The following is a 27,605-nucleotide window of genomic DNA, read 5'->3' on the forward strand; positions in this document are numbered from 1 at the left end:
TAATAATTTGTGATTTTAAAAAAGGTGCAGCAGAGAGAAGAAGAGGAGTGATTAATGGGAGATGCAAGCTGAAAAACTGGCCGAGAGTGTGCGTCACCAAAAACCCAGAAGCACCTACGCACGGGATAAGGGTATTTCTGTCAATCAAATTAATTCATTAACCAAAAAAAAAAAAACAAAACCAAGAAAAGAAATGAACAAAGGCGTCGAAAATGGAAAATGGAAATTCATAATTCATATTTCCCACTAGTATTCTTGTTAACAAGATAAGGACTGGTCCAATCGTTGCTCCGTTTTTGGGTTTAGGGCAATCCCTCAAGCCCCGAACCTTGAAGAAGACGACGTCTTCTCCACACTCACCATCTCTACTATCTACAACTCGAGGTCTGTCATCTCTCTCTCTCTCTCTCTCTCTCTCTCTCTCTTCTTTTTCATCGTCATGTCCACAACTAACTTTCCAGACTGCATGCCCCTGCTGACAATTTGAATTTTCATTTGGCAGTAGATCAGTGGTTGAATTCAATTAACGTGTTTGGTTGTTTGCTTGAATGTTATTCTCCGTATCTAATCATTTGTTTATTAATTTTCTCCCCTCTTTCTTTAAATGAACGAAACCGAGATTTTAAGGGGAATTGCGCTACTACCTCAAGAAGGAATTCGGGTTAGGTTCTGGGATAGGGCTGAGGAGGAAGCCATTTACTGCTGATAATGCTGTAGATGGCTTATCCAAGATATATTTAAGTTGTGGTGAGACTCCTTTACCATAATTCCCGTTGACCAAACTGGTAGCAGATAGGTAGAAACTCAAATTTACGTGCTTATTTAAGAGATTGAAGATAAAAGGTGATAGCTCAATAGAGAAATGGGCATGAAGGAAGGTTAGTCGGCTATGTCATCCCCACTCAATTAAAATTTAGAAAGAGAGGATAGAAAAGAATAGGACCTTCAGAAGATCAGAATTCAGTTTTCTTTAATCATGACTTCGTTATAATTTCCCGTTTATATTGTTGCTGTTAAGATTGGGGATTTGTTGCTTGTTAATTTCCTTGCTTTAGTACTAGTTATTGTGCCAGCTTTATTTTTTTGAAATAAAATATGAAGTATATATTAGCATGATACCCAAAAAAAAAAAGGTACCACCCATGTACATAGATTTCATAGAAATGTTAGCGTATCTATGATATTCCCAAAATTCTCATCACTAATAATGTCATACCCTAATAAAATAGATTCAAAATAATGAATCCACCTACTCCCTTATTTTGTACATACTACTTTCAACACCCTCAAAAGCTCTAGAATTCATTTCTTTCCAAATAATCCAAAAAACAGTCAATGGAATTGGGTTAACAATATTGCCCTTTACATATAAACAATCCCAAGCCCTAATTTCCTTACTAACTGACCCAGCCATCACACACTCAATCCCTAAGAGTCCATACACCATACACTGTAGATTGTAAGTCATAGGACACCACAACAATAGATGATTACACGTCTCCTCCGTTTGAAGACAACTGTAGGATCCATTTACCAAAAACAGTCCCCTTCTTCTGAGTTTATCAATGGTTAAGATCTTCTCTAAAGATGTCTCCCAAGCAAAAAAGGTTATACATGGAGGAGCCTTGGTTTTCCAAATTTGCATAGCCAGAAAATCGGAGCTGCTATTTCTCTCCCAATGGCACAGAAATTTGTAATAAGATTGAAACAGAAAAGTCCCCTCTCTTTTCCCATTTCCAGACAGCCTGATCACTGCCCAATTTCACTGTTGTGCCTCAAGTGTCTTCAGAAGCTTTTCATATTCACTAATCTCCCAATCATTTAAGTTTCTAGTGACCTCAACCACCCAAACAGTTTCTCCATTGATGATTTGGTATGCTTCCTCAACTGTCATGTTTTTATCTTGAGCAATAGAGTAAATTCTGGGGTAACACCCCATAAGGTTCCCTTTACCTATCCAAACATCTGACCAAAACTTGATCTTGTTGCCTCTACCGAGATTCCACGTTAAGCATTGCTGAAAATTAGGTCATTGCATTAATATATTCCTCCATAAACCTCTTCCATGGGGAGTCCTAATTCTGCCTTAATGATTTTTTACCTTATGATCTCCCCATCAGGAGCAAATAATTTTTCTCCCTAATCTATCCTCTTCCCCTAAGAACCTCCATAACCACTTCCCTTTAAGCTCTTCGCTCATCATAACCATAGATTTGATGGCAAGCCCACCAAAATCAATCGGTTTTTTAATGTCATTCCATTTAACCAAATGAAATTTACAAACACTATCTTCATCGCCCCCAAAGAAACTTGTTTTGCAAGGCTTCAAGCCTCTTGGCCGCACTTACCGAAATTGTGATAATCGATAGATAACATATTGGAAGATTTGCCAAGTTGTTTTTTAATAAAGTATACCTGCCCCCTTTTGATAGGAAATTTCTCTTCCACCCGACAAGCGTCTTTCAAACAAATCAATCACCAGATCCCAAGATATTTTGTCCTTGTATTTTGCTCCCAACAGTACCCCAAGATATTTAAAAGGGAACTTGGTTACCTTGCAGCCCAACACATTGGCAAACATGTCCACACTGCCCTCATCCCCAATTCTGGCCATTTCTGATTTGTTGAGGTTGATCTTAAGCCCTGAAACAGCTTGGAAACACGAGAATACAATGCAAGTGTAATAGATTCCTCAACTCTGGTTTGCAGAAAAGTAGTGTGTCATCGGCAAAATATAAGTGGGATATCTCCATAGAATTACCCAGTCCACCAACAGAGACACCGCTCATCAAGTGAAGCGCATTTGCACTTCCTAACAACCCATTTAGGGCTTCCATAACAATAATAAATAGAAGGGGAGATAATGGATTACCTTACCTCAATCCTCTTGAGGCGTTGAAGAAGTTTGAAGGGCCTTGATTAACCAACATAGCAAACGAAGTGGTGGTGATACATGAAAGAATCCATTTCCTCCATTTAGCCCCAAAACCCATTCTAGAGAGCATGTAATCCACAAAATTCCAATTGACATGATCATATGTCTTCTCCATATTGAGTTTACAAACTAAACCATCTTTTTTGTTATTCAATAAGTCATGCACGGTTTCATTTGCTGTCATAATAACATCCATAATTTGTTTCCCTCCAACAAAGGCATGTTGACAATCCCCAATAATATCTCCAAGCACCATAGATAGTCTCTTAGCCAAAACCTTGGCAATGAGTTTGTACATGCATCCAACCAAGCTAATCAGTCGAAAATCTTTAAATTCTTTGGTGTCCCTCTTCTTAGGAATGAGAGTGATAAAAGTAGAATTCAGGTTAGTTGTGCCAGCTTTAATCAGCTAGAATGCTGAGTAGGCTTTGTTAGTCAGAGAGTAGAATTGACTGAAGCAATGATTGCTGATTATTGATGAAATGTATTCTGTGGATGAGGATTTGTAAACGTTATCTAGAAATTAATCAAATATCTCAGATTGTATTCTCTTTTGAATTTTCTCTATTCACATCCTTAACTTCTCCCTTTCTTCCTTTCTTTCCCCTTTCTCTGTTTCTTCTATTTTCAGCACCTGCTGATTAATGAAAACCTGACAAATACCTGTTGACTAAAGGACTATTGGATAATTTATTCACAATTACAGGTAATTTATTCGTAATTACAGATTGTTTGAATCTAGATTCCTCATAGATTCCTAGACTAATAGCCATTTATGTCAGTCCCTTGAGCAGGCTATATAAGAGAGACTACTTTACAAAAGTAGTTCCAGGTATAAACACTAACATTTTCAGGAATCAAAACAATTCCAACAGAATTCTAAAAATAAGCAGACACTCCTTTTCCCTCCATTTCGCCTATTTTTTCTTCCTAGATTTCTATTATCTTTTGGATAATGGTGATTTCTTGGAGTGACACTGTATTGCATTAACACATTAAATATTGTTTCCTCATTTTTCCTCAGAAAAAGAATGGATAAGATCCTATGGTAATTAGATTTAATCTCTTTCGGTTGTCTATTTGCTTTTAGAGCCCCTGAATGGACTTCTTGCTGATAATCCTCCCACTCATGTTATGTTTTCTTCATTTTCAGGGTGATAGAATAGACATCCATCTATGGCATCTCAAGTGATTCGTGAATGGATGGGTATTCAGCAGTTCCCACCGGCCACCCAGACTAAGTTGCTCGAACTGCTGGGAAAACTTAAGCAAGAGGTTCCATTTCTCTACTTAACTCTCAGTGCAATGGACATCTGTTTGTGCATCTATCTGCTAATTAGAACTTCATATTGTTTGTTTTTTCTTGACATATTCTTTCTGTCTCTGTTTATACTGTTACTATTGATCATACCTGTTTAGAATGTGAACACTTTGACTATCCTTGTGATGGGGAAAGGCGGTGTTGGGAAGTCATCGACTGTAAACTCAATCATAGGGGAGAAAGTAGTTCCTGTTAGTACCTTTCAGGTATTCATTGCTTTTCTTGGTCATGAAAGTTCTTCTAATGGTATCTGCTGCTTGACAAATTTTACATACGAATTATATCGTCTATATTTGATAGTCTGAGGGTCCAAGACCAATGATGGTTTCACGCACAAGAGCTGGATTTACATTAAACATCATTGACACTCCTGGGCTTATAGAAGGAGGATATGTAAATGATCAGGCTCTTGAACTTATAAAACGGTAATTTCCACCTTGAAATGTGCAAATTTTGTATTTTGGAGTCTATGGTTTAATAAATTAATTTCATGACATTATCTGATGATTACATTTTCTTTTGTTTGGTTCTGGGACATGTAGTTTCCTTTTGAACAAGACTATAGATGTTTTGCTATATGTGGACCGTTTGGATGCATATAGGGTGGACAATTTGGACAAACAGGTCGTCAAAGCCATAACAGATACTTTTGGTAAAGAAATTTGGAATAGGGCTCTGGTTGTCCTTACACATGCTCAGCTTTCACCACCGGATGGGCTGAATTATGATGTCTTTTTCTCCAAACGATCAGAGGCTCTTCTAAAGGTTGTTTGTCTAGGTGCTCGATTAAAGAAACATGATATGCAGGTGGGTTGCTTCCCATTTTCTGGAATACTTTTTTTGGTTTACCTACCCTAAGAGAAATGAAAATACTATTTCATCAAAAAGAAAAAGAAAACACAATATTTATATTTATATTTATATTTATATTTATATTTTTGTATTATAAGAGTTCTATTAATTTTTTAATTTGGTGTAGCTTGGAAATATATTAAGTTATGTACTGAAGCTTGGCGTTTGAACACTTTGCATGAGGGTCACATTTCGGTCGATTGTTGGTTGACATGCCCCAAACTTTTTTATCTTGCCTTGTTTGTAATAGTAGCATAGTTCTTTCAAGAAAAAATAATAGAAGTGTAGTTTTGTGTGTTCTGTGTTGAGTATGTTAACATATGATGTCTTATTGATTTTCCAGGGATCTTCTTTTTACCCCAAAAAAATTTATTTTTGCTAAACATATAAATCTTTTCCTTCATGTTAATTTTTGTCTTGCTTCTGCTAGGGTTCCACAATACCTGTTGCTTTGGTTGAGAACAGTGGAAGATGTAATAAGAATGAAAGTGATGAAAAGGTTAGGTGTTTGCTTTAATTGTCGGTTCCTTTCATCCTCCATTAATAATCTATTTGTGTTGGGATTAGTGACAGTTGGGTGCTTCCTTGGTGATAGGTTCTTCCAAATGGTACAGCCTGGATCCCCAATTTAGTTAAAACTATCACAGAAGTTGTCTTCAATGGGAGCAAGGCTGTTTATGTTGACAAGAAGTTGATTGAAGGGCCAAACCCCGATGAAAAGGGAAAGATTTTCATACCTTTTATTTTAGCATTACAAGTAAGCTTCTAAAACATCAGGCTTTTTAAACTCTTCCTATTGAACGGGCAGATATTGACTCCCAAGCCTTTTCATGCTGGCAGTATTTACTTGTTGTGAAACCAATGGTCCGGGCAATCAAGTCTGATATTGCCAAGGAGAGCAGACCGGCGTGGGAGCTGAGGGATACAAATGTTGCTGGTCGCAAGTTCTGAATCCCTCAAAAAGTTTTCTTTGATATTTGGTGTTTCTTTTTTTTTTTTTTTCTAGTTTTGATATATTTCATCTGCACGGATTCACACCTGTGCATCTCCTGTTTCTGATGTTGCTTACTTCTTTATAACCTGCAATAGCAATGATCTGCGGCCAGTGGATTTCCTTAGTGCTGAGAGAACTGGATTTTGCACTTGTGATAGATTATGTACTTGTTCCTGGAATCTTGTTTTTACTAGTTGTAATTATGGCGCTCATTTAAGTAATCATCACCTCATTAATTCCCCATTTGCCTAGACTCAGATTTCCTTTAGGCAAATACCTTTTTTCCCCCAGATTGACAACAGTGGGAACTGGGTCCCGCAGAAGCTAACGGCAGCATTAAGCTCCCTCGTTTTGCAGTTGTTTTTGCTATTGAATGAGCTTATTAGTTCGGATTGAATGAGGAATGAGAATTGGATACTAAACAAATGGGATGAAAATTTGAAACAAAGTGTTTTAATTCAATTTTATTTTTAAAGAATCAAAGTTTATTCTTATAATTCAAGTATATGTTAAATATATGCAATCTGATTTTTAGATATGAAGCAATTAAAATCTAAGAATTGTCTGATATGGGCAAGGAGGCATCTACTTTCTAAGAATTCCATCCCTGTTTCGTACGGGTATCCAAATGCAGGGTACTTCTCCAGCTAATTATGCAGTTATTTGTGTATATTTTGTTGTAATTTAAAATGATACAGTACAATTATTGGTAATCTCGTTGCATAATATTATTAAATCATTACAAAATCTGTCATCTTTCTGAATCAACGAATATGTATCCTGTTTTACAAGCCTGTTTAATAATTAATGGTTATTTGCATCCCAACTATTTTTCCTTCTTTAAAGGTATAGTCTTTGACCACTTCTTATAGAGGAACACTCTAAAATGTGTGTCTATGTGTATATATATATATATATATATGTATGTATGTCTATATTTAAAATAAAAAAAACAGAAATTATTTTGATCACTCATCTCATGATAATAGATAGATGATTGGCTTACCCGAAAAAGAAGAAAAGAGAACTAAGACGATATGGCACTTGCTCTCAAGCCGTCTATGGTATCGACTCCTTCACCCACTCTGAGTAATACCATCAAAATTAGTATCACCAAAGCCTTCTTCCATCTTGGTTCAAACATCATCACTTCTCCAATAGCAACAACATACGACAGAAATCAACGGCCCTCCTTTCTCCTCCCAATCCCATATCGGATCTCCACCGATGATTTTGAGTCCGTGGATGATGATTGCAGCTTTGATGGAGCTGTTGCGCTCTTCAACCAGGGAGAATATTACAAGTGCCATGACCTTCTCGAGGCTCTGTGGAACAAATCCGAAGATCCCACCAGAACTCTAATTCATGGGATTCTACAATGTGCTGTTGGGTTTCATCACCTCTTTAACCAGGTAATTTTACTTTCTTTCTTTCTTTACAATCATATGAAGAATATGTTACACACACACATATATATATATATATATTTGCAGAACCACAGAGGAGCCATGATGGAGTTAGGAGAGGGGCTATGTAAGCTCAAAAAGATGAACTTTGAAAGCGGACCTTTCCATCAGTTTGAGCTTGAGATTTCTGCAGTCCTGGATTTCATTTATCAAACCCAGATTGAACTCGCTGCCTGTAAAATCTTCTTTCCTTTCCTTACCATTAATTCAATCTGTTATTGTGCCATTGCCAATATGCCAAGCGAGTAGATTTTAATCACTAGCACTTACACACACATATATATATGTAGTGATTCTTTGATCTGAATGAAGAGTGAATATATGCAGAGAAGAGAGAACAATATGTACTGATTTTTCCAATTGTTTTGTTTGCAGGCAGTGAAGATCTATGTTTAACAATGGATCAATCTGAGAGATCATACCAGTTGCTTGGGGGCTACGGTGCAGGTCAACACTTGTACCATTTAGAAAATGATGGCAGCGATGATACGTACATAGTCTTCTCCCCTCCCGCATCACATAACTCCCAGTCTCACCAACCTCCAAGAGTGAAGCTTCCCACTATTGATGCAACATACTATCATCTTCCGATCATGTCAGTGTAACTCATCACCTCCCTCTCATACATTACATTTTCATACATGTATAGCCACCGCAATAACTAGAGATGGTGTAGGACTTGATATTAAATTATGATCCTTTGTGATCTTAGAAAGAACATTTAACTCTTTGAAAATATCATTCTGCCATATGATAATTAAATAGGCAAATCGAGTACAGAAAGTAAATAGACACAGAACATACGTTGTTCGATCAAGATGATTTATTCAACATCAAATATGAATTTAGATTTGCCGTCAAATTCTGAAAGATATGACATGTTTTCTCTCTCAAATTCAAGCCCCAATACGTTCAAATATCACAAAATAACTAAAAGAACAATTAACTACGACGAAAAAATAGTAGTACTGAAGGTTGCAGGAAAGTCTTGTGAGATCAAGAAAAACACATTGTGACAAATATGACTAGGGATACGATAAAAATGAAGGGGGGCTCTGTGCAACTATTGGTCAGTGACAGATTATCAACAGTGTCATTGGCAGGCATGAAACAGTCACCCTTGTGATTCCATGGAGTGGGCAATTCTTAACATGAATCTTTTTCATGTCCATCAACACCCTTGTGATTCCATGGAGTGGGCAATTCTTAACATGAATCTTTTTCATGTCCATCAACAAGGAAATAATGGTTTTTTCCCTAGCATGATTGGTAAATGAAAACTATCATAAATGAGGAAAGGCTCAAAGTACTCGAAGAAGCTTTTTTTTCAAAAAAAAAAAAAAAAGAAGATACAACGAATCAGCTTTCACATCCAATGCAGCATAAAGTGTAGTTAAGATTTTAAGTTCAACCGGCAAAACTTTGAAAAGGTAATGGAAAAGATAAACACTATTCTTGAAAAGAATTGAAGTTGCACTTAGCAAAGATGAAAGATCAAAAGAGAGCCGCAACAGAGTTGGCCCATATCTTATAACCAGCATGCATAAAGCATCAATGAAACAGATGAAAATACAAGACTGAAATATAAAAAAAAATGCCTGTTCTTTACTGATCGAACAAGTCTAGACCGAGTAGTGCAGGAACACCAGTTTGTCTTTGTACTCATGTGAATCACTTTTGTAGTTTGCTTGGCTGCAAACATGCTGACTCATCCTTATGTAGTAGCGCTTTTCAACATATCCTGTAACATTTGGTGATAAATGGAGACCAATGATTAGAAAATTCCCAAACACACCACATGTAAACACCAATCAGTGCACATGGATGTACAAAAGTAGAGAGACAGAGTTACCTCAGAAGAAAAAAAACACTTATTTGTGCCAATCTAAGCAACATCAAGATTCTCTTGCTTATCATCTGCATCTTGGGGGCGAAAGCAATAGCGAAAATAAATAAATTGACTTAGTATCTGGATTAGGGTGATAAGGATCTGGACAGATTGTTACAAATTTTATGTGCTAATAGCATGCTGGTCAATCATCAAGAATGGATATGACTACTTTTTTGTAAGTTCCTTGCAATCAATTTGGATCATTCAACCATCAAAATGTCTTACTACACATTGATGCAAAATTGACAATTGCAGAATTTTCTGGTTCAGTTCATATGCCAAGAGAAAACTTGAAAGCAAACCTTTATCTCCCACTAATAGAGACAAGGGTTATTCAAAGGATACTAAAGTGTCAAGCAGCACACAGCCTCCTGCATCTACCAGCCATGGTAGATTCGGTCTGATCCTTGACCATTCCAGACTGCTGACTAGGATGCTACAAAATTGAGGAAATAGACAGGTTGCTAAAGAAAATAGACAGGATTTCTAGAGTGACATTGATTATCGAAAATTCAGAGGTTATATTCACCTCGCTACATAGGTGGCATTCCCAACTAAAGCAAAGAAAAACATCAATGGATTTAGACCCTGCATGTTGTTGACCCAAAAGTATCAAACAAGAGCAACTCTGCACATGACCAGATTTTGTTCCACCCCTAATTTGTTTCCTGAAGAAAGTTATACAAAAGGATTTTCAGAACATTCTTACCTCAACATTACCCCTTCTAATCTGCAAAAATTGATTAAGAACACAAGTAAGACACATGAAACACGATCATCGACCTTTCTACCTATTGCTGTTGTATGGCAAAGAATATATCGACAAGAACATAAAAATAGATGATGGAAGCAGAACTGTCCAATTGTAATCAGCCCGTCAAAGCCATTCTTACATTTAAACATATTTGAGGAAGACGTCCACCCATGTAAACAGCTGCCATCACCCAACCAAGGAAACTTCCAAATCCACTGTCTTCAAAACTGTGTACCATATTCCCACCAATGACCTGAAATTGAAACCATATTTCAAGTACACCGGGCTTGAATTCCAATTCTCTCTTACAAAATAAATAGGGAAAGGAATTAAATGCTGGTAGAAGAACAGGGGATCTGTTAAGAGTCAAGGATCTCAGGGCTTAGAATTGTAATATTCTCCTTCTCTAAGAAATTTTAAGCTCCATCTGCAATCCACAATCAATTTATGAAAATCCTTGGACAACCTAAATATAACAAGCAGAAAAGCTACACAATTCAGTCAAGAAGTGGGAACTATTCTGGAAAAGAATATGTGGATGAACCTGGGGAAGCAGAAGGTCACATCAGAGAACCATATTTAGTTAAACACGTTGCTTTATATATTTATTTATTTTTTACATCAACGAAATAGGAAACAGAAACCACAAACCTAATGCTACACAAAGAAAAAAGAAGAAACATAAAATACAGCACAGACTACCTGCAACAGTTTTATGTTCACATGAAGCCCAGATCCTTGATTTCCCTTATTAAAAACCATGAAAAATTTTCCTGAACTGTAGAGAGAAAATGTGCCAAGAAGCATTATTGCAGACACCTGAAATAAATTATATAATAACAAACTATTACCATGTGATTGGATTAGGAAACTTGTTCTAGAGACGAAGATTTTCTATGCAAGGCTCACCGAGGTTACTATGCTTTTGGTGGTCAGAGCCGGCACCGACGGTGTGGACAAACCTCTAACGAGAAAGGGCTCTTCAATAGAAGAACTATGGGGCGGGGTCATTCTTTGAGCTGAAAGAGATCCTGCCGTTGGATTATAACTGCTTGACAGGGATCTTGCAGACCTGACGAATGACAACTATTCAACATTTAGCGAGTTTGTCATTTGTTCAAGGGAAAAACAGATTTCTACTTAGAATCATAAAGATGTATGAGGATTCAACAACCAGGAGATTCCCTAAAGCAATTTAATATCGTTGTCAAAATGGTGCATGTAATCAGAGAGCCCTTTGTGAGTAGCATCTTAATGGAGCACTCCAGTAAAAACGATTTTCCCTCAAATACCATGAAATCTTTTTAAATGTCCGTGAAACTAGCATCATCCATTGTGATCAGAAAAGGAAATAAGAACAGAGTGATTCAAGAAAAGAGAGACATCAACCAACAGGTCTTGACTGCTTAATCCCAGATACAGGTTTACCCAATCAATAATTCTTGATCCAGAAATAGTGATCTCTGTCACAAGCCTTAATGACTTGCACTAATGCCATTATGCAAATGAAGTTTATAGTACTTATGAAGATCTAACAGGGGGAAATCCACCTAGACAAGGTAAGTAGTTGGAGTTAACATTGGACTGAACCACATATCCACTTAACCTCAGCCACCTCATAGAGTGGCGGGAACTGACCATTATAGCAAGAGTCTATACTTTTTACGCAAATATTAGATAATGGCTTTTGATACCCAGCAAGTTCCTTTCCAGTATGAGGTTCAACAATCTTGCAAGCTCCCTTCAAAAAAAGAATGAGGGAAACGGTCTAGGTAAAATTTTGGACGTGGGAGGAGGAAAGGGAAAGATGATATCAAATGTTGCCTTTCATTCCACATACCAGCAGATAAAAGTTTTCAGATTAATGGTCAAAGCCAAGTCTGCAAAAGTTCCTTGCCTGTAGTATAGTTCCCTTCCAGGGGAATTATTTGGTTGGGCCACCGGAAGAGGAATAGGTGTGCTCAAAAGATGTCCGGTATCAGCTCTAAACCTCCGTGTGTCAGTGTTGCTGACTTGTTTGCGCATCTCTGCTACCTCTGCCTCGCTATTAATCTAAAAGTAGAACAAACTAAATATGTCAGTATCTGGCTGTTGGATTCCATTTCGTATGATGTAGAGCAGATAACAAAATTACCATGCAGTTAACTCACAGAACAATGAAGTAATTGGATTTCAGGTATGCTCTTTAAATTATAGAAAATCTCATAAAACTTTCACCCAAATAGAAATTTTGTTCTATATAATGGTTCAACATATCTCAACACAAAAATTTAAAAGAAGAAAAACTGTAGTAAGAGAGGAATACAGACAAACTGCTTGTAGTTCTTAATTAATTAAATTGTGGCCAGAGAAGCGGACAAACAAATTTGCTGTGATTATCAAATCAATATCTATTAAATTTGGGTTCTAATACTGTGATTGATTCAAATAAAGGATTCACTACCATGCACCTAATCGTCAACCATTTTCTCTTGAGGAGCCAAACAAGAAAAAGAACCCATATGGAATGATTTATAAAAGAAGTCGTGGACTAACAACCTTTTCTTTCTTTCTTTTTCAATAAAAATTAAGATTGGCTTGTTTACTTTTTCCGGAGAGAAAATAGATGGAAACACTTAAAAAGCTAGTCAAAATATGTATCAGTGGAGAAGTTTGCATTTCGCTTAATAGTTCCCCAGGCTCATCGGTAAAAAAATACTAGCAAAATATAGGAGTAGACGATGAAAATTTTCAAATTGCAGTGAGTTAAAGAAATACATACCTTCTGATTTTTCCTGTATTTTAGTTGAGGATAAATTTGACCATAGTATACACTTTGCATAACAAGTATTAGGGTTGTCACTGTATACAGCTGCCCAACAAATCAGCAGCAAGAATGTCATGTAAAAAAACCAACCTGACTGATAAACAAAGTTTTTAGCACATGATATTTACCACTGCAGTATAGTATTGTGTTGGAAGCTGCAAAAAGCAAGTAAACAATGTCAGTAAATGATTTGCATAATTCTCCATGACGATAGAAACCTTACTATATTATAACAATGATGACAGGTTAAGTGCAACCATTATCCCATGACCGTTGGGAACAAGAAAATGTTACTCCACTTGGAGCATTATGAACAAGATCAATCACTAATATGAAGATCATGATGCATGCAGTGTTAGTTTCCTTATGCTCTACTTGCAAAGCAATAGAAACTTCAAACACGGGAGCAATATGCCCAAAACATCAATACCATGAAATATGTTAATTAATAATCTCAATCCGCTGAGGAATTAAAAGGCTAACTCATGCATAGATGCAAACACATTCATACATGCATATTGCCATTGGCAAGCAATAATACCAGGAGAACAAGTCCCAAAATTTGAAACTTCTAAGGTTCTATACTATTTTAAGTTGGAGAAAAATATTGAAGATCACCATGAATATGAAAGAACAAGGACTAGAAAGGAAATGAAATAGCTAAATAACCATTATAAGGAGGCCTTACTGTAGCTGGTTCCAACAGGCATCCGAAAAGGTTGAAAAGATCTCTGCAGTAGTAGTTAAAATCAGATGAAAAGGAAATTATGCAGGAAGGTAGATGGGTTATTGAACAAGTGTAAACGAACTACCAAAAGAAAAGAGACGTAATACCCAAGAGTCCATGTGGTCAAGAAAGCAATGGAGAGGCCGTCGGCAGATTTATCCTTGTAGTTAGTGACGATCTGCGGTATCTCTGCAACACACCAACTGATTACGCTGACCAGACCGAGCGTTAAGGAAACTTTGTCTCTGACGCTGCAAAGACAGTATTGCATATACTCTCTAGCCCAATCGGAGCAATGGCCATTTCTTGGGCATTCCAATGTTAAACTTGTCAAGACTGCCATTATTGCATCCGATGCAATGATTCTCTACTCTGAACCCAAGCAGAACAGAGCACCAAGCAGTTTCATATACTAGAGATAAATATATAGAGGGCTGTAACCGATGAAATATGCCAAAAATTATTTAGAGAAGACAGAAATCAAATTATCAGGGGAAAAAACATTTTCGCATGAAGTTTATATATACAATATGAATGCAAGGGCGATACTCGGAGATTTCCTTCTTTAACCAGACAGATGAAAAAGGAAATAGAATAGATATGATAACCAGAAATTGATGATTAGTAAAATCATGAAGGGAAATCTCGACTTCTTGCTTCTATTTCATTGAGATACACTTTAAATTCCTTATTTCCCGCTCAATTTGTAACTAAATGCTTAGGCTTCTGACACAATCAGCAACAAAGTTAATCTTAAAAGACAGCAAAATAGGAGCTGAATTTCAAAATCTCAATACACCAAAAACTGGATTGAGGTAAACATTTCGTCAGGGAAAATTCACAAGAAGACAAGAGAGACAAGAACATAGAAACTCACAATAGAAGAAGACGTACATTGAAGTTTTAGCAGCTCCGGTCGCGTGTCGTTGTGGAGTTGAATAGAGAAGGAGATGGATTGAAGATTTGAGAAACTAGAAGAGCGGAGAAGCAGTTAGACGAATAATAGTAGATTTTATGATTACTGTTTCCAAACGTGATTAGCGGGTGTGCTTCCCGGTGGACTCCTTCCATGTGCCGTCTCTTCCATCCTTACCATCAACAACCTATGAGGCTGTAACAGCTTGCTCATGGAATCTGCGGTGCCGCTACTTTTTACCAACCTCTTCTCTTTGCAGTAACCTGTTTATATAGATATATTCAAATCAATTTATTAGCCACTCCAAAAATTGATTTATTTTAGCTTAATTGGAATTTCGTTAATATTTATAAAATACAAAAAGAATATTAAAATAGTTATAAAGCAAGAAATTAGCGTCCGTATCATATTAAAATACGTGTTAATTATCTGCAGTCACTGTTAAATCTCCCTATTTTCTCACTTTTGAAGACATCACAAAACTCCATATATATATATAGATATATATATGAGAATCGGTGCATGAAACGCAGAGCCGTAGTTCTGATTGGAATAAACAAAATAAAAATTAAAGAACGAGGAGATCATGACGCCAAAAATCGCCCCTCCTGCGCGCTAAACTAGTTCGTTTTAATTTTTCTCTTAATACTGAAACTCAACATTCAACAACCAGAATTTGTTCTTTTTACGTAATATTTCCTGTCTATCTCATAATTTTATCTTTAGATTCTTTCCTTTTTTTTTTTTCTGAATGAAAATTAAAGAGTGGGTTTTCCCGAAAATGGATTAAAAAGTAGCAAACATTTCGTACATGGAGACACTTGTTTACAATTTAATATAAAACAAAGAATGGTATGAAGGTAACAGAGCTTAAGGCCAAACAAGATCGACTGTTACTTTTAACTCAAGCGGATCTTCCTCTGTGTCATAATCATTCTTGCCTGCAGCTTCATTTCTCTCTGGTTTTCTAGCAGCCGAATTGGCACGAACAGAGCAGGAAGCAGAAGAAAAGGAAGGAGGAGTGAGTGTAGTAGTTGCAAGAGCCAGATTTGGGTCTCTCTGGCGAATAAATTCGGACAATAAGAGTACGAGAGAAGCCATGGAAGATTGGAGTTTAGTGAATTTTGGGAAAACTGAGAAGACGATGAATAATGACTTGTGCATTTGTGTTTATAAAGAACAACAAAAGTAAAGAAGGTAAGAAAAAGCCAATGGTTTCATTCAGGTGGATGAACTAATCTGAGGATTCAGAAGTACGAAACCCGGGGGCGAATCTTCAGTGGGTTTTGATTTGTCGGTGGCTTGGGACAAAAGCCGAGGGTGAAAACCTGTGGCTTTCCCCCTAAAACCAGGACTCAGCCTGCGGTAGTGGTTTCCAATTAGCACCATTCAATGGGGGCCCAATTTCTGGTTTTGGGTTTGGGCCCGTAGGCTTTTTCTTGGGCCTAAAGACCAAGATTAAATGGGTTCAAGCGATTAATAATAGATATCTTTTTAATACAATTTGCTTGTTTAAAATGTCAGCAAGTCTGCTGAAAATTCAGATAAGAAAATCGAAGTAAATATTTATTTTCTCTTCTCATATCTTATAAGTTTATTTTATTTTCTCTTTTTTAGTCTCAATAATAATGTTAGAGATTTTCAAAAATTAAAAAAAAAAAAACAGTTTTTATATATAGCAAACAATATATGGCTTCTAAAAGCTCTGTGCAAACCATTAATCACACATTTTGACTATTGATTGAAGTATGGTGATGGATGACTTTCTGATGTTTGAACTGTGTGGTTATTTTTGGAGTAGTAGAACCGGAAAGATGCTAAGTTGGAAGGAAGCCCAAAACATAAATAAATATATCTTGAAGTAAAAAATAAATAAATAAATAAATAAATAAATCTTATTTTATTGGTTTTAAATTATTTTTCAAGAGTATTATTATAAATAAGGGAATCGTTTTTTATTTTTAAAAATTATTTGTACGGTTGGGGGTGCGAAAGAGAGGAAACGAAATGTGAGTGCCCCCACAAGCTCGGGTTCCAAAGGCAATGAAGCAAGGATGACAGCTTATATGAGAAACTGATGATGGATCCGACTTGTTTACTTTCCTAAAATGCCAAAACCCCAAATGGACCCGATCACCCACTACTCCTTCACATTCATATTCTTCTTATATGTCTCTCTGTCACCTCTGTATTTTCCAGCTTTTTCCCCCTCAAAAACAAATGAAATCCAATCATACCCACATCATTCATCACCCTCTATTATAACACACACACACATATGTATGTATATATACATATGTGTGTGTGTGTGTGTGTGCATTATATATCTCCACCTTCAGACACAGATTCAACCATTTCTGACTCTCTCAGCACTATCTGCCACATAAACTATATAACCTTCGAACTTCGGTACTTGGGTGAAAATACATATACATGCATGCATGTAAGTTCTTCTAACTCTATCCACATCTATATATATATATATATATATATAACATTTGACAGGTGGCATAGCGTTGGTGAATGCGTGTGTGTGTGTGTGTGTGTGTGTATGTATATATATCCTTAGCAACTCATAATATTACAGATTGCTCACAGCATGCACCATTATTCTCATGACTCATGAGTGATATACAATAAATTTTTATTAAGTCTGTCAAAACTTACTCACAAAAATATTTGATACTTTGGAGTACTATAATCACAGATTCTTCTCTTTTTCTACTTATTAAAGGCCATAATAATAAAGATATTAGAAAAAAAGAATAAATGTAATTATATTATAATACAGTTTGTAATTATTTGACACTAAATTAAGAGATAAGAAATTCCAGTTTACAATACTAAATTAATTAATTAATAGATAAAGATGGATTAGGTGTGTGCAAAGCAAGCTTGTGGGGTGTAGTTGAAACTCAACAACCCTAAAAAGCGTAAAGGGAGCGTCTTCTTTTCTGAATGTTTAACGTATGACATTAAGATTAAATACATAATTAAAATATCACCTTGGAACCAATTCTAATTCGAGTCTAACTGTGCCTTTTTTGTAAAGTTGTATAATATTATTTAATTAATAAAAAGTTATATATATATATATATATATATATATATATATTCTCAGAAACATGCAGTAGTAAAGTTGATAAGATTTTACGTGGGGTGGGATGATGATGAGATGTATATACATATATAAAATCTGGTGTGAATTTGTAATAGTTACTGATTGATGTCGGGACAATACATGTTTTGACCTGTGAAGGCCACCGGCCCCTACAAATACCAGCATCATTATGTACAAATGATCATCACAATCAATGCAATTGGCATATACATTTACATATACTTACATATATCTATATATATCTATATGCACTTTCACTCCGTGAGTCTCTTTCTCATACTAGAATCTCCACTACTGAACCAGGAAATCCATGGACTTGTCAACGAGAACCGATGAAAAACCCATCTCCATGCTCATCCAACCTTCTCGTCCTTGCAACATTTCTTTAATTCCAAACAAACCCACCACGCCAGACGTATCTTTCTCCGCCTATCTCAGACCAGCTGATCATCAAGTTGATGATTCTGAGATCAGTATTTTTGATGCTCAGAAATACTTCAATGAAACTACAGATATGGCTAAAGCTGTAAGCAGGCGAGTCTCTCCTGTTAACGTCGTCAACCCAATACCAGATCGATATTGCGACGTCGTTTCAGGCCTACCCAGGTTCTCCTCCGCTTCATCAGCCGACTGCTACTCCAGGAATATCTACAGAGCTCGTTCCTTCCACGCGACGCCAACTGCCTCATCCGAAGCTAGCTGGAATAGCCAGACCGGGCTGTTAACCAATCCCCCAGGAGCCATGGCTGTCTCCATAAGAAATCCTGCTTCTGCTAACGATGAGAAGAAGAAAGGCTCTGGGGTTAAATGGTTTTTCCGGCGCAAGTGTCCTTGCTCAGGGAGGAAATCCGTTCAAGTGGAGCAACATCCATCAGAAGTACCTAAAACGACACAGTCTCGACCCAAGTACAGTATTTCCGAGTCCGAGGCTTCAGTGCATCAAAAAAAGCAATCTCCCAAGACTAGCCCGGAGGAGGAACCCGAAATTGCCCCTGCGAAGAACTGTCAAATCATCCCATCACCAGATCAGAATCGTTTCCCACCTCCGACCAATATTGGACAAAGGATATGGACATCTGGAAGATCTTTCAGTGACGGAACCGGGTTTACGTTTCCGATACTTACCCACTCATCATCTTCCACAGACGCAGTAGCCCTGAGTGACGCCTTCCGAATCCCGCCACCGAGCAGCACAACCGTTGAAGACCCACCTCGAGACTCGCTGGAAGTATTCCGACCACGCGATGAAACCGTGACTCCAAGGAAATTAACTCAACGTCATAGCTTCACATTCCCGGGAAGTCCCAGATCCCGAATGTCAACCGTGTCAGACGACGAGGTAGCGAGCGATGCAAGCTCAGACTTGTTCGAGATAGAAAGCTTCTCGACCCAAACGACGTCGAATTACGTGAATAACCGGCGAGATTCGCTGGAGGAATCGACGGGTTCTGGAATTGACGGAAGATCACGAATAGGGGGGGGACCAGGCATGTATTGTAGTAGGAGGCCGAGCCTGGATGATCGGCTAACGGAAAGCGCTTACGAACCGAGCGAAGCGAGCATTGATTGGAGCGTAACGACAGCGGAAGCGAGCGTGACAAATATGTCAATAGCAGAGGATCGTTACTGGGAAAAGAACAGCGGCAGGGGAAAGACGAGATCGGGTAGTGGTGGAGGGTTGTTGAGCTGTCGATGCGAGAAGGCGGTGAGCGTGGGGCCGGGGCCTGTAAGATGCGAGCGACAGAAGGTGGGACCGCCCGTTCCGGCAAGCGCCACATTGCGGCATGTGGGCAGTAGGGGCAGCTAGTCTGGACAAGCCACCGCTTGGGGGTTCACGCTCTGCTCGCGTGTCTCTTAATTAATTAATTACCGTGGTTACTTTTTTACGGTTGTTAATTCAGTCTTGTCTGTAATCTGCATTTCACTTTCTAAATAATAATATAATTAAAAGTTTTAATAATTACGGAAGGACGGATAATTGGAACAAGTGTTTAATTAGTTAGTTAATAGTAGTCACGTCAGCAGTGTGTTTAACGGCTACATACGCTGACTTTTCATCGTCTCTTTTGTTTCTGCGTCGTTGGCCGTGTCCGAGATTCCGAACCAACCATCTAACTTAAAAACTTTAACTAAGTAAATATGGAAGTTAATTTTTTGTAAAACAATGTCAATGTATATAAAAACAAAATTAGTGGGGAATAAATTGCAGTATGGCTCCAAAAAATGTTATCTATTTTTCTAATATGGTTTCTTAATTATAAAATGTTCATTTTTTATTTATTTTTTTATTTTTTATTCGAATCATCTAACTTAATTTTACTATGTTAATCACAGTTCTCATAAACATACATGTGAAAGAATTTGGTCAACTTTTTAAATTCCCCATACATACAAAATATAAATGTACATTAACATTTAGATTTTTTTAAAAGGGTTTTTGGAGATTGGTTGTTTTGGTTTATTGCTATATTAATAATTCTATGCTAATAATTAATATTCGATGAATTAGAATATGTTACTTTCCATTGTAATTCATAATTTTTTATTTTTATTTATAAAAAAAAAAACAATTTCATATTATGTAAATAAACATTTATTCTTGAGATGTGAAATTTAAGTTTAGTTTAATCTTAATTTTAACAAATTTATGTGGTCTATGGATTCAATTAGAAAAAGAATGGTCCAACACAATTGAAACTCGTAAAATAGAAGCCCAAAACAAAATAAAATCGCCCATCCGGCCCAAATAAACTGAAAATATTATGTATGGTCCAAGAAGGAGATATTTATATAGAGAAAAGGCGGAAATGGAGAAGCAAATCCCAGGCCTCGCAAACCCTAGCCGCCGAGTTTTTCTATTCATTTCTGTTGTTGCTTCTTCACTCCATCAATCCACCCATGGCCAAGAAGAGAAAGCACGATTCTAAATCTTCAGAGCCTACCGAGCCGCCTCAGAAGCAGCAGCAACACAACAAACAACAGGAAGAGGAGCAGGAACAACTCCAAATCGAAGACCAAGAGAACATCGAAGACGTCGAGGAAGAAGTCGAGGAAGTGGAAGAGGAAGAAGATGAGGAGGACGAAGAAGGGGAAGGCGAAGACCAGGATGCAGGTACTGTAAATTCTGAAACGAATCAGGCGGACGATGAAGACGACGAACCTATTGAGAAGCTCCTCGAACCCTTTGGAAAAGATCAACTCACTGATCTACTGCGTGAGGCAGCCCATAAGCACCGCGATGTAGCCGATCTCATCCGAAAACTAGCCGATGAGGATCCAGTGCATCGCAAAATATTCGTGCACGGCCTCGGCTGGGACACCAAAGCCGAAACCCTTGTCGATGCCTTCAAGCAGTACGGGGAGATCGAGGATTCCAAAGCTGTGACGGATAAGATCTCCGGTAAGTCCAAAGGATACGGTTTCATCCTTTTCAAGACTCGCACTGGCGCCCGCAGGGCCCTCAAGCAACCACAGAAGAAGATCGGAAACCGGATGACCGCCTGCCAACTAGCATCCGTCGGACCCGTTCCAACTCCAACCGCACAGCCTTCTGCCCCTGCTCAGCCAGTCTCCGAATATACCCAGAGAAAAATTTATGTGAGTAATGTTGGGGCCGATCTTGATCCTCAGAAGCTGCACTCTTTCTTCGCCAAGTACGGCGATATAGAAGAAGGGCCATTGGGTCTTGATAAGATGACTGGTAAGCCTAAGGGGTTCTGTTTGTTCGTCTACAGGAATGTTGAGAGTGCAAGGAAGGCTTTGGATGAGCCACATAAGAACTTCGAAGGTCATATATTGCATTGCCAGAAAGCGATTGATGGCCCTAAACCAGGAAAATCCCAACACCAGCATCATCGGAACACCCATAACTCACACTTTCAGAGGAATGATAGTGGCAGTTTTGCCGGTGGTGCTGCCACTGGTACAGGACACTTAATGGCACCATCAGGTCCTGGAATTGGAGCCAATGCCGCGCAGGCATTGAATCCGGCCCTTGGGCAGGCTCTGACGGCATTGTTTGCTACTCAGGGTGCTGGATTGGGGCTGAATCCTGCACTAGGGCAAGCTTTGTTGGGGACACTGGGCTCTGCTGCTGCAGTCAATCCAGGTGTACCATCTGCAGGGGCTGGGATCCAGGGTGGCTACGGCAGTCAGGCAAACATTAGTCCAGGGGTAATTGGTGGGTACGGGAGCCAAGGTGGCCTTCAGGCTGCGTATCCCAATCAGCAAATGGGACAAGGCGGGGCTGGAAGGGGCCAGCATGGTGTAGGACAGTACGGTGGTGTTGCCCCATACATGGGTCATTAGCTCTTCTTCAGGTTCGTAAAAACACACTAATCATTGATTTTGCTATTCCTTATCTTTGTTATACTCAGTATCCTCATCTAACTCTTAAGCGCAACTCTAATATAGCTGGTATTTGGTATGTTTTCAATGAGGACATGGCTTACAGCATCATGTTAATAAGTGTGAATATGATAGATTCAGCAATAGGTGTTGTTACAAATGGCTTGCATCTACTGATGTTAGAAACACCAGAATTTTAGTAATTTTACATAATGGTTATCTAGTCGTGATGTTTGATTAAGATATAATGTTGCTGCAAAGATTTATTCTGTTAAAGGTTGCTTTGAGCTAACACATCTTCGTTCCCTGATGAGTTTCCAGACTGATTTTGCATTTACTATCAAGGTGAGCATTACTTATTAGAGGATTTAACATTTCATTCCTTTGTTTGTTTTCCTCCTTGAGGCACTCTCATTTAATCTACCTTATCTTCAAATTAAATGTCTTACACTGTTTCAAATTTTTTAAATTCTTTTCTTTTGAGCAGTTAATGTTTGATATTGAGAACGACAAAGATCCTTCTGTTTCCATTGGCTGTCACTTTGATTTTCTTTGGTTGTGTTAAACCATTTTCTAAAGGATTTTTGGTTCTGAAGGATTCCTTGTTTTTGGAAATTGTTTTTTCATGTTTTTGTATTCATTGTGCAGATGCCACACATCAGTGTTTTAATACTGGCCTGGTGATTCTTCTGAAGTTTAAGGAGCTGATGCAAATGAAGTCTTTCTATTTACGATGAAAAGTTACTCTTTGGTTACTACAAAGACCAGAATCTTAAAACTGACAAATGGGGTTTCTGTTTTCTCTACTTGTTTTCTTCAGCTCTACCTAGGCTTTGCTTTCAAAATGTTGTACTACCTTCAGTTTTTGTACTTAATTTGAAATATTTCAGAATGTTTTCAGTACTCCTAAATCTATCTGTACCTTATGGAGTCAATGCTGTTGAACAAAAGATGACTTTTGAAATTTCAGTCCTTGTGGTAAATAATGCTTTCATTCAGTGGTTTGATTTGGATTTGAGATTTTATGTCCATTTTTTTCTTGGTTTCCTTTTACTTCTATTGGTATTGATTTTTTTTTTTGCCCTTGATTTTGCACCGTGCAGAACATTTTAAACTGGACTGAGTCTATGCATTGAACTGTGATTTCCTTTTGATATGTACTCTATAGAATTAGGCCTTGATAAGATGTCATCTCTATTGGCTCAAATTACTTGAGTTTAAATCACTTAACTTTTTCCTTAGTCAGGTTGGATGATGATAACAGTGCAGGTAGTTTCTTATTGCAGGTTGAGCAGCCTTAGCCAGGACAACCTCACTGGCATGTGGTTTTTGTGATTAATTAAAAAATGCTAAAAAACGGAACTGTTTGATACATAAGGATTTTAGTCTCTGTAGCTACTGTTGTTGATGCAACATTTTCAAATTTATAAGTTACATAGGAAACAGTTATGATGGTCGGTGACCTGGTCTTTAATGGATGGTTTTATTGTTCTTTAATAGGATGGCTGATGGTCAATTTGATAATTTGATCTACTTCAAAAGTTTGATGTTTATTATTTGAAGAAATTTTAATCAAGCTCGAATTTTGCGTTTTCCAATTTTTCAAAAATAAAAAGTTGGCATTTTTTTGAAATGCTGAATTGAAATATTTTGAATTGCAATAATGTGCGTTCCATACTTCCAATTTATACCAAATGAGGACTTCTTGGCAAATAACTGTTAGAAAGAAACTGTATTGACATGTCCATGATTGTATAAAACTCGAAATCACCAAACTACTTTCATGTGTTTATGCAACTATAGGATCTTTTTTTTTTTTTGAATTTTTTCCTTAAATGTGTCGGTGATTTTGGTAAAAGATGAAAGTAAGATTTATGTAACTATGGTTCTTCTGGCTAATTCTTCATTCTGTCAATAGCTTAGCTTAATTGAGTTGGTTTTTACCTTTTTTGGCATTATTGGTCTTTAAAGTTAGTTCGCTCTGTCGATTTTCTTTCTCAAGAAATCAGTATCGATTTGGTTGGCAATCAGTTTTCTTTTGGTTAATGAGAATTAGTAGCTTTAACCAGAAGTGATTTCTGAAAAAGGTTGCCCTTTTGAAGAGCATAACATAAAATTTTAATTTTTTTTTTGAGAACAAAAAGCTTTAACTGAAAACGAGTCTTGTAAAATATTAACATTTTGACTAAAGCTATTATGTTCTTGGTAACAATTATTTTCCTTATAGGTACATACAAATTCGGAAAAAATTCCTGTTTTTTCTGGAGAAAAATCAAAAAAACTAGTTTTTGGCATTTGCTCATTTATACTCTGTCGATGTTAAATTAAGAACTCTACTATTTTGCAAGTGGTAACGAAAGGCACAACTAAAAATGCATCTAACCATTTTTAAAGTTGTGGTTGCTGTGGGTTGTGCACAATTGAGTTTATTGACGTTCAATATGTATGATGGCACTTGATATGCAACTGGACTTCACTTTTAGTGCTAGTTACAAACAAGACGCCTACTATGACTGCTGTGCGTCAATGGATTACCATTTGATATCCTCAGAGCAGCAGGTAAGAATCAAGACCTAACTAATGTTACCTTTTGCTTATGATATTTGTGCTATCTGTCATAGTCTTGTGGGGTTATTTCTTTTTCTTGGTCTTGGTTTTGACTTCTGGGTTTTGGGTAAGGCGATTTCTAATTTGATTATTATCTCTCTCTTCATACGTTCCTTTTTTATATTAGTTCTTTTCAAATGGCGTGTATTCGCAAAATATTTTACGACTAACTTATGGGGTTGGCAAAATTGTTTTGGACCATAATTTAAATCGATGTTAATTATAAGTAGGATCACTTGCATAAATGGACCTGCCAGTCGTTCTTTTTTTTTTAGAGAAACTATTAATGTTCTAGATGACATTATTTGTTTTAGCATATTACCTTTTCTATGATTGTTTCATTTGTGGAACTGTTGTCTTCCCATGGAAATTCATGTTCATCCCTTGGACTTTGTCTGCTTGTACCTTTAATTATATAAAGTTTGGGCTTTTAGAACATTAATATTTGTTGATTAGTAGCTTATTTTTAAAAGGAAAAAAGAATTTCTACTTAATAAAGCAAATATATGCTGTTTCAGCTAAGTAATCATGTGAGATTTTGAAAGCAACTATTTTTCTTTGCTGGGAAGCAAAAAGTTATTAGTGAATTTTTATTAATTTAGATTGTACTTCAACATGGGATAGATATAAATGTATTTATCAATATTTTAAAAAACTTTTTTTTAACCCTTAATGCACCACAAGAATACGATTCTTTTCCCCCAAAAGTTTCAAAACCTTGTTACCAATGGTAGACATTACACGTGTTCAAACATATTTCACATTGAAGCTTTTATCCTCACAACTACAAGTAAGTCTTTGCCACCAATTGGGGATATCTTCTTCTGCACTGTCATTTTAGGATTAGTTAGGTTTCAAGGTGTTATTTTATCTTTCTGTAATGTTTTGTTCTGAATAGTGGATGCATTCCGATACCTATTTAAAAAGCCATTCAGCGTCGACAAGGTGATAACGATGTTGGTGATATTGATCTAGGAGCAGATAGTGAATAAATTGAACCATCTTCTTTTACTTCTGATGTAGTTTTTTGATTAGACACATTGTGGTGGAGATTGGTGTGCCGATTATATTGATTTCAGATTCTAGCTACTTTGAGCTGCTTACGTTGGCTGGTATTTTTAGGGTTTTCTTTCATATTTTACAGCTTAAAACTCTCATGAAGGGCCGCCTCTTGACTGGTTTATTTTGATGAAGAGTTAGCAAACGTTCTCTATAGGCTCGTATAATTCACGAGTGTTTGTTTGAATTGAAGTTGGGATTTAGGGTATGGAGCAAACTGATTTGATTTGTTAAAATTTCTGGAAAGAAGTTTGTCTATGAGCGTTAGGGTTGATAATTAGATTTTGGATTGGATCCTTGATTTGGTCATGGAAAGCGAACAGAAGCCTCTTCAAACAGGTGGAACAGAAGCCTGAGGTGCAACATGTTCGTCATTGTATCTTTTTGGTCAGAGGTTCTTATATTTGCTTTCCTGTTAAGATTAACGGAGAGAAAAGTGAAATATTATATTGTCTCCTGTAACAAACAAGCAAATTATCAAGTGATGGATTTGTAAATTTTCCAACATTTCTGGAATATGTGAAATCAATTTAGATTACGTACCTGACTAACTCGGCATCAAATATGTCCAAAAAAAAAAAGGCCAAAAAGTAATAAAACAGAGATAAAAATAACACAGAAAACTTCATGGGAAAATCATTTCACATCTCTTTGCAACCTCTAAAACACTGAGGTTCCGAATGTTATCATCATATTTTTCCCCTTTGGAAACAACTTCCAATACATCCAATATACTAATATTTTCCTTCTTCATTTCCTCGGCCTCCACTCCTCCTCTCTCACAAATTGAGGATGGCAGCACCCGCTTTGCCCAATCTTTTATTCTTTCCTTGGTTCCCGTCGTCGACCCCGCCTCACCTCTCTTCCTGCACTGCTCATCTTCTGAACATATTTCGAACCTTTGGCTATACGGATAATATCCACTCTCGTACGGTATATCCGTGTCCCTTCCCAAATCGACGCCCTCATCGAAGGAGGGAAGACGGCTCTCCTTGCTCTCAATTTTTCTATCGATTTCTTCTGAGGCAACTGAGATTCCGGCTGTCGATTGCGTCTCGGAAGTTCCCGCGTAATGGCAGTGACGGAGGACGGCTTCCTGAGAAGGAGATCTGTTGCAAAAACCGAGGAGTGGACGGAAAGGATCTTCAGGGGAAGACGGAGTCTGTCGATCGGTGGAGGACAGACGTGGCTCTTTGCTGGGAGTTTTTTGATTCATTTCTTCGTCGTCATGCTCCTTTCTCGCGAGGGACACGGGAGTCTGGTGTTCGGCGGAAGACAGACGGATCTCCTTGTCGTCCGAGCTTTCATGGGAAATCATGATGATACCGGTAGAGGCCACCGGGATTCCATCACAGACCGGAGATTGGGTGTGGGAACCGCTGCATTCGACATTCTCCGATATTAGGGCGAAACGGCGGTGAGCTAAAAGGTTCTCCTGGGAGTATGACATGCGGCAGACTTGTAAGATCGAAGCGGAAGGATCAAGAGAGTCCATTGTCAGGAGGGAAGGGTAGGACGGAGCACACACCGCCAACTTTACTCTTTGATGAGGTTTGCCGAACCCTAAAAGATAAACGACCCGAGGTCTGTCTGGCAGTAAAATTTAAAAGGGCAAATTCGGGAATTTGATAAGAAACTGTGATGAGAAATTTCGAGTGGTTGCTGGAATCATAATATTTCTTTTAACAAATTTTTATGACCATCATGCTGTTATAAACCATCTTTGTTGAAATTTAATATAATATAATATTATTTCAATATATTGTATAAATCTCGAAAAATAATATTAATTTTTTTTAAAAAAAAATT

At 37.4% G+C, this 27,605-nt stretch overlaps 5 protein-coding genes across 14 annotated transcripts; 4 read left to right on the forward strand and 1 right to left on the reverse strand.

The window, feature by feature from the left end:
• The first annotated feature begins 180 nt into the window (after positions 1-180).
• TOC34 (translocon at the outer envelope membrane of chloroplasts 34) lies at positions 181-6,345 on the forward strand. Of its 2 annotated transcripts, XM_088209445.1 has the most exons (9): positions 181-384; positions 3,567-3,641; positions 4,089-4,210; positions 4,355-4,462; positions 4,557-4,681; positions 4,799-5,063; positions 5,539-5,607; positions 5,704-5,865; positions 5,949-6,345. In XM_088209445.1, the coding sequence occupies exons 3-9, from the start codon at positions 4,112-4,114 to the stop codon at positions 6,057-6,059; spliced, it is 939 nt and encodes a 312-aa protein (XP_088065571.1). In that variant the 5' UTR covers positions 181-384; positions 3,567-3,641; positions 4,089-4,111; the 3' UTR covers positions 6,060-6,345. The 2 variants fall into 2 exon arrangements, with proteins under 2 accessions (XP_088065571.1, XP_021901323.1); XM_022045631.2 differs by lacking the exon at positions 3,567-3,641 and having other exon boundaries at positions 183-384.
• Positions 6,346-7,037: 692 nt separating this feature from the next.
• Positions 7,038-8,304, forward strand: LOC110817133 (DUF309 domain protein). Its single transcript, XM_022045545.2, has 3 exons — positions 7,038-7,514; positions 7,596-7,743; positions 7,944-8,304. Exons 1-3 carry the CDS (start codon positions 7,140-7,142, stop codon positions 8,171-8,173), a joined length of 753 nt encoding a protein of 250 aa, XP_021901237.1. The 5' UTR covers positions 7,038-7,139; the 3' UTR covers positions 8,174-8,304.
• A 695-nt stretch (positions 8,305-8,999) lies between these two features.
• Positions 9,000-16,002, reverse strand: LOC110817083 (PQ-loop repeat family protein / transmembrane family protein). 6 transcript variants are annotated; one of them, XM_088209440.1, is made up of 15 exons: positions 15,560-16,002; positions 14,641-14,925; positions 13,854-14,118; positions 13,708-13,750; positions 13,148-13,174; positions 12,975-13,064; positions 12,111-12,265; positions 11,123-11,285; positions 10,916-11,032; positions 10,353-10,466; positions 10,169-10,189; positions 9,989-10,047; positions 9,805-9,895; positions 9,421-9,537; positions 9,000-9,309 (listed from the first exon to the last, which is right to left on the reverse strand). In XM_088209440.1, exons 3-14 carry the CDS (start codon positions 14,087-14,089, stop codon positions 9,454-9,456), a joined length of 1,200 nt encoding a protein of 399 aa, XP_088065566.1. In that variant the 5' UTR covers positions 14,090-14,118; positions 14,641-14,925; positions 15,560-16,002; the 3' UTR covers positions 9,000-9,309; positions 9,421-9,453. The 6 variants fall into 6 exon arrangements, with proteins under 6 accessions (XP_088065566.1, XP_088065570.1, XP_088065569.1 ...); XM_088209444.1 differs by having other exon boundaries at positions 13,854-14,158; XM_088209443.1 differs by having other exon boundaries at positions 13,854-14,180.
• A 1,880-nt stretch (positions 16,003-17,882) lies between these two features.
• PKS4 (phytochrome kinase substrate 4) lies at positions 17,883-19,743 on the forward strand. The gene is given in 2 exon segments (XM_022045672.2): positions 17,883-19,581; positions 19,583-19,743. Coding segments are annotated over 2 exon segments (1,551 nt in total). The 5' UTR covers positions 17,883-18,093; the 3' UTR covers positions 19,646-19,743.
• Positions 19,744-20,579: 836 nt separating this feature from the next.
• On the forward strand, positions 20,580-26,303 carry UBA2A (UBP1-associated protein 2A). Of its 4 annotated transcripts, XM_022045662.2 has the most exons (3): positions 20,580-22,102; positions 22,452-22,475; positions 22,779-23,148. In XM_022045662.2, the coding sequence occupies exon 1, from the start codon at positions 20,682-20,684 to the stop codon at positions 22,089-22,091; it is 1,410 nt and encodes a 469-aa protein (XP_021901354.1). In that variant the 5' UTR covers positions 20,580-20,681; the 3' UTR covers positions 22,092-22,102; positions 22,452-22,475; positions 22,779-23,148. The 4 variants fall into 4 exon arrangements, with proteins under 4 accessions (XP_021901354.1, XP_021901352.1, XP_088065221.1 ...); XM_022045660.2 differs by lacking the exons at positions 22,452-22,475; positions 22,779-23,148 and adding an exon at positions 23,417-26,303; XM_088209095.1 differs by having other exon boundaries at positions 22,452-23,148.
• Positions 26,304-27,605: the final 1,302 nt, after the last annotated feature.

This window comes from Carica papaya, chromosome 8, assembly GCF_054855325.1.
Source record: "Carica papaya isolate Zhongbai chromosome 8, ASM5485532v1, whole genome shotgun sequence".
NCBI lineage: Eukaryota > Viridiplantae > Streptophyta > Magnoliopsida > Brassicales > Caricaceae > Carica > Carica papaya.

Coding starts and splice junctions, on each gene's coding strand:
- LOC110817083 (XM_088209440.1), bottom strand. CDS start 14,089: ATGGCAGTCTTGACAAGTTTAACATTGGAATGCCCAAGAAATGGCCAT. Junction 13,175..13,707: donor GCCTGTTGGAACCAGCTACA/GTAAGGCCTCCT, acceptor TGCTTTTTGCAG/CTTCCAACACAATACTATAC. Junction 13,065..13,147: donor CACAATACTATACTGCAGTG/GTAAATATCATG, acceptor TTTGTTGGGCAG/CTGTATACAGTGACAACCCT.
- LOC110817133 (XM_022045545.2), top strand. CDS start 7,140: ATGGCACTTGCTCTCAAGCCGTCTATGGTATCGACTCCTTCACCCACT. Junction 7,515..7,595: donor TTCATCACCTCTTTAACCAG/GTAATTTTACTT, acceptor ATATATTTGCAG/AACCACAGAGGAGCCATGAT. Junction 7,744..7,943: donor CCAGATTGAACTCGCTGCCT/GTAAAATCTTCT, acceptor TTTTGTTTGCAG/GCAGTGAAGATCTATGTTTA.
- TOC34 (XM_088209445.1), top strand. CDS start 4,112: ATGGCATCTCAAGTGATTCGTGAATGGATGGGTATTCAGCAGTTCCCA. Junction 4,463..4,556: donor TTCCTGTTAGTACCTTTCAG/GTATTCATTGCT, acceptor TATATTTGATAG/TCTGAGGGTCCAAGACCAAT. Junction 4,682..4,798: donor GCTCTTGAACTTATAAAACG/GTAATTTCCACC, acceptor TGGGACATGTAG/TTTCCTTTTGAACAAGACTA.
- UBA2A (XM_022045660.2), top strand. CDS start 20,682: ATGGCCAAGAAGAGAAAGCACGATTCTAAATCTTCAGAGCCTACCGAG.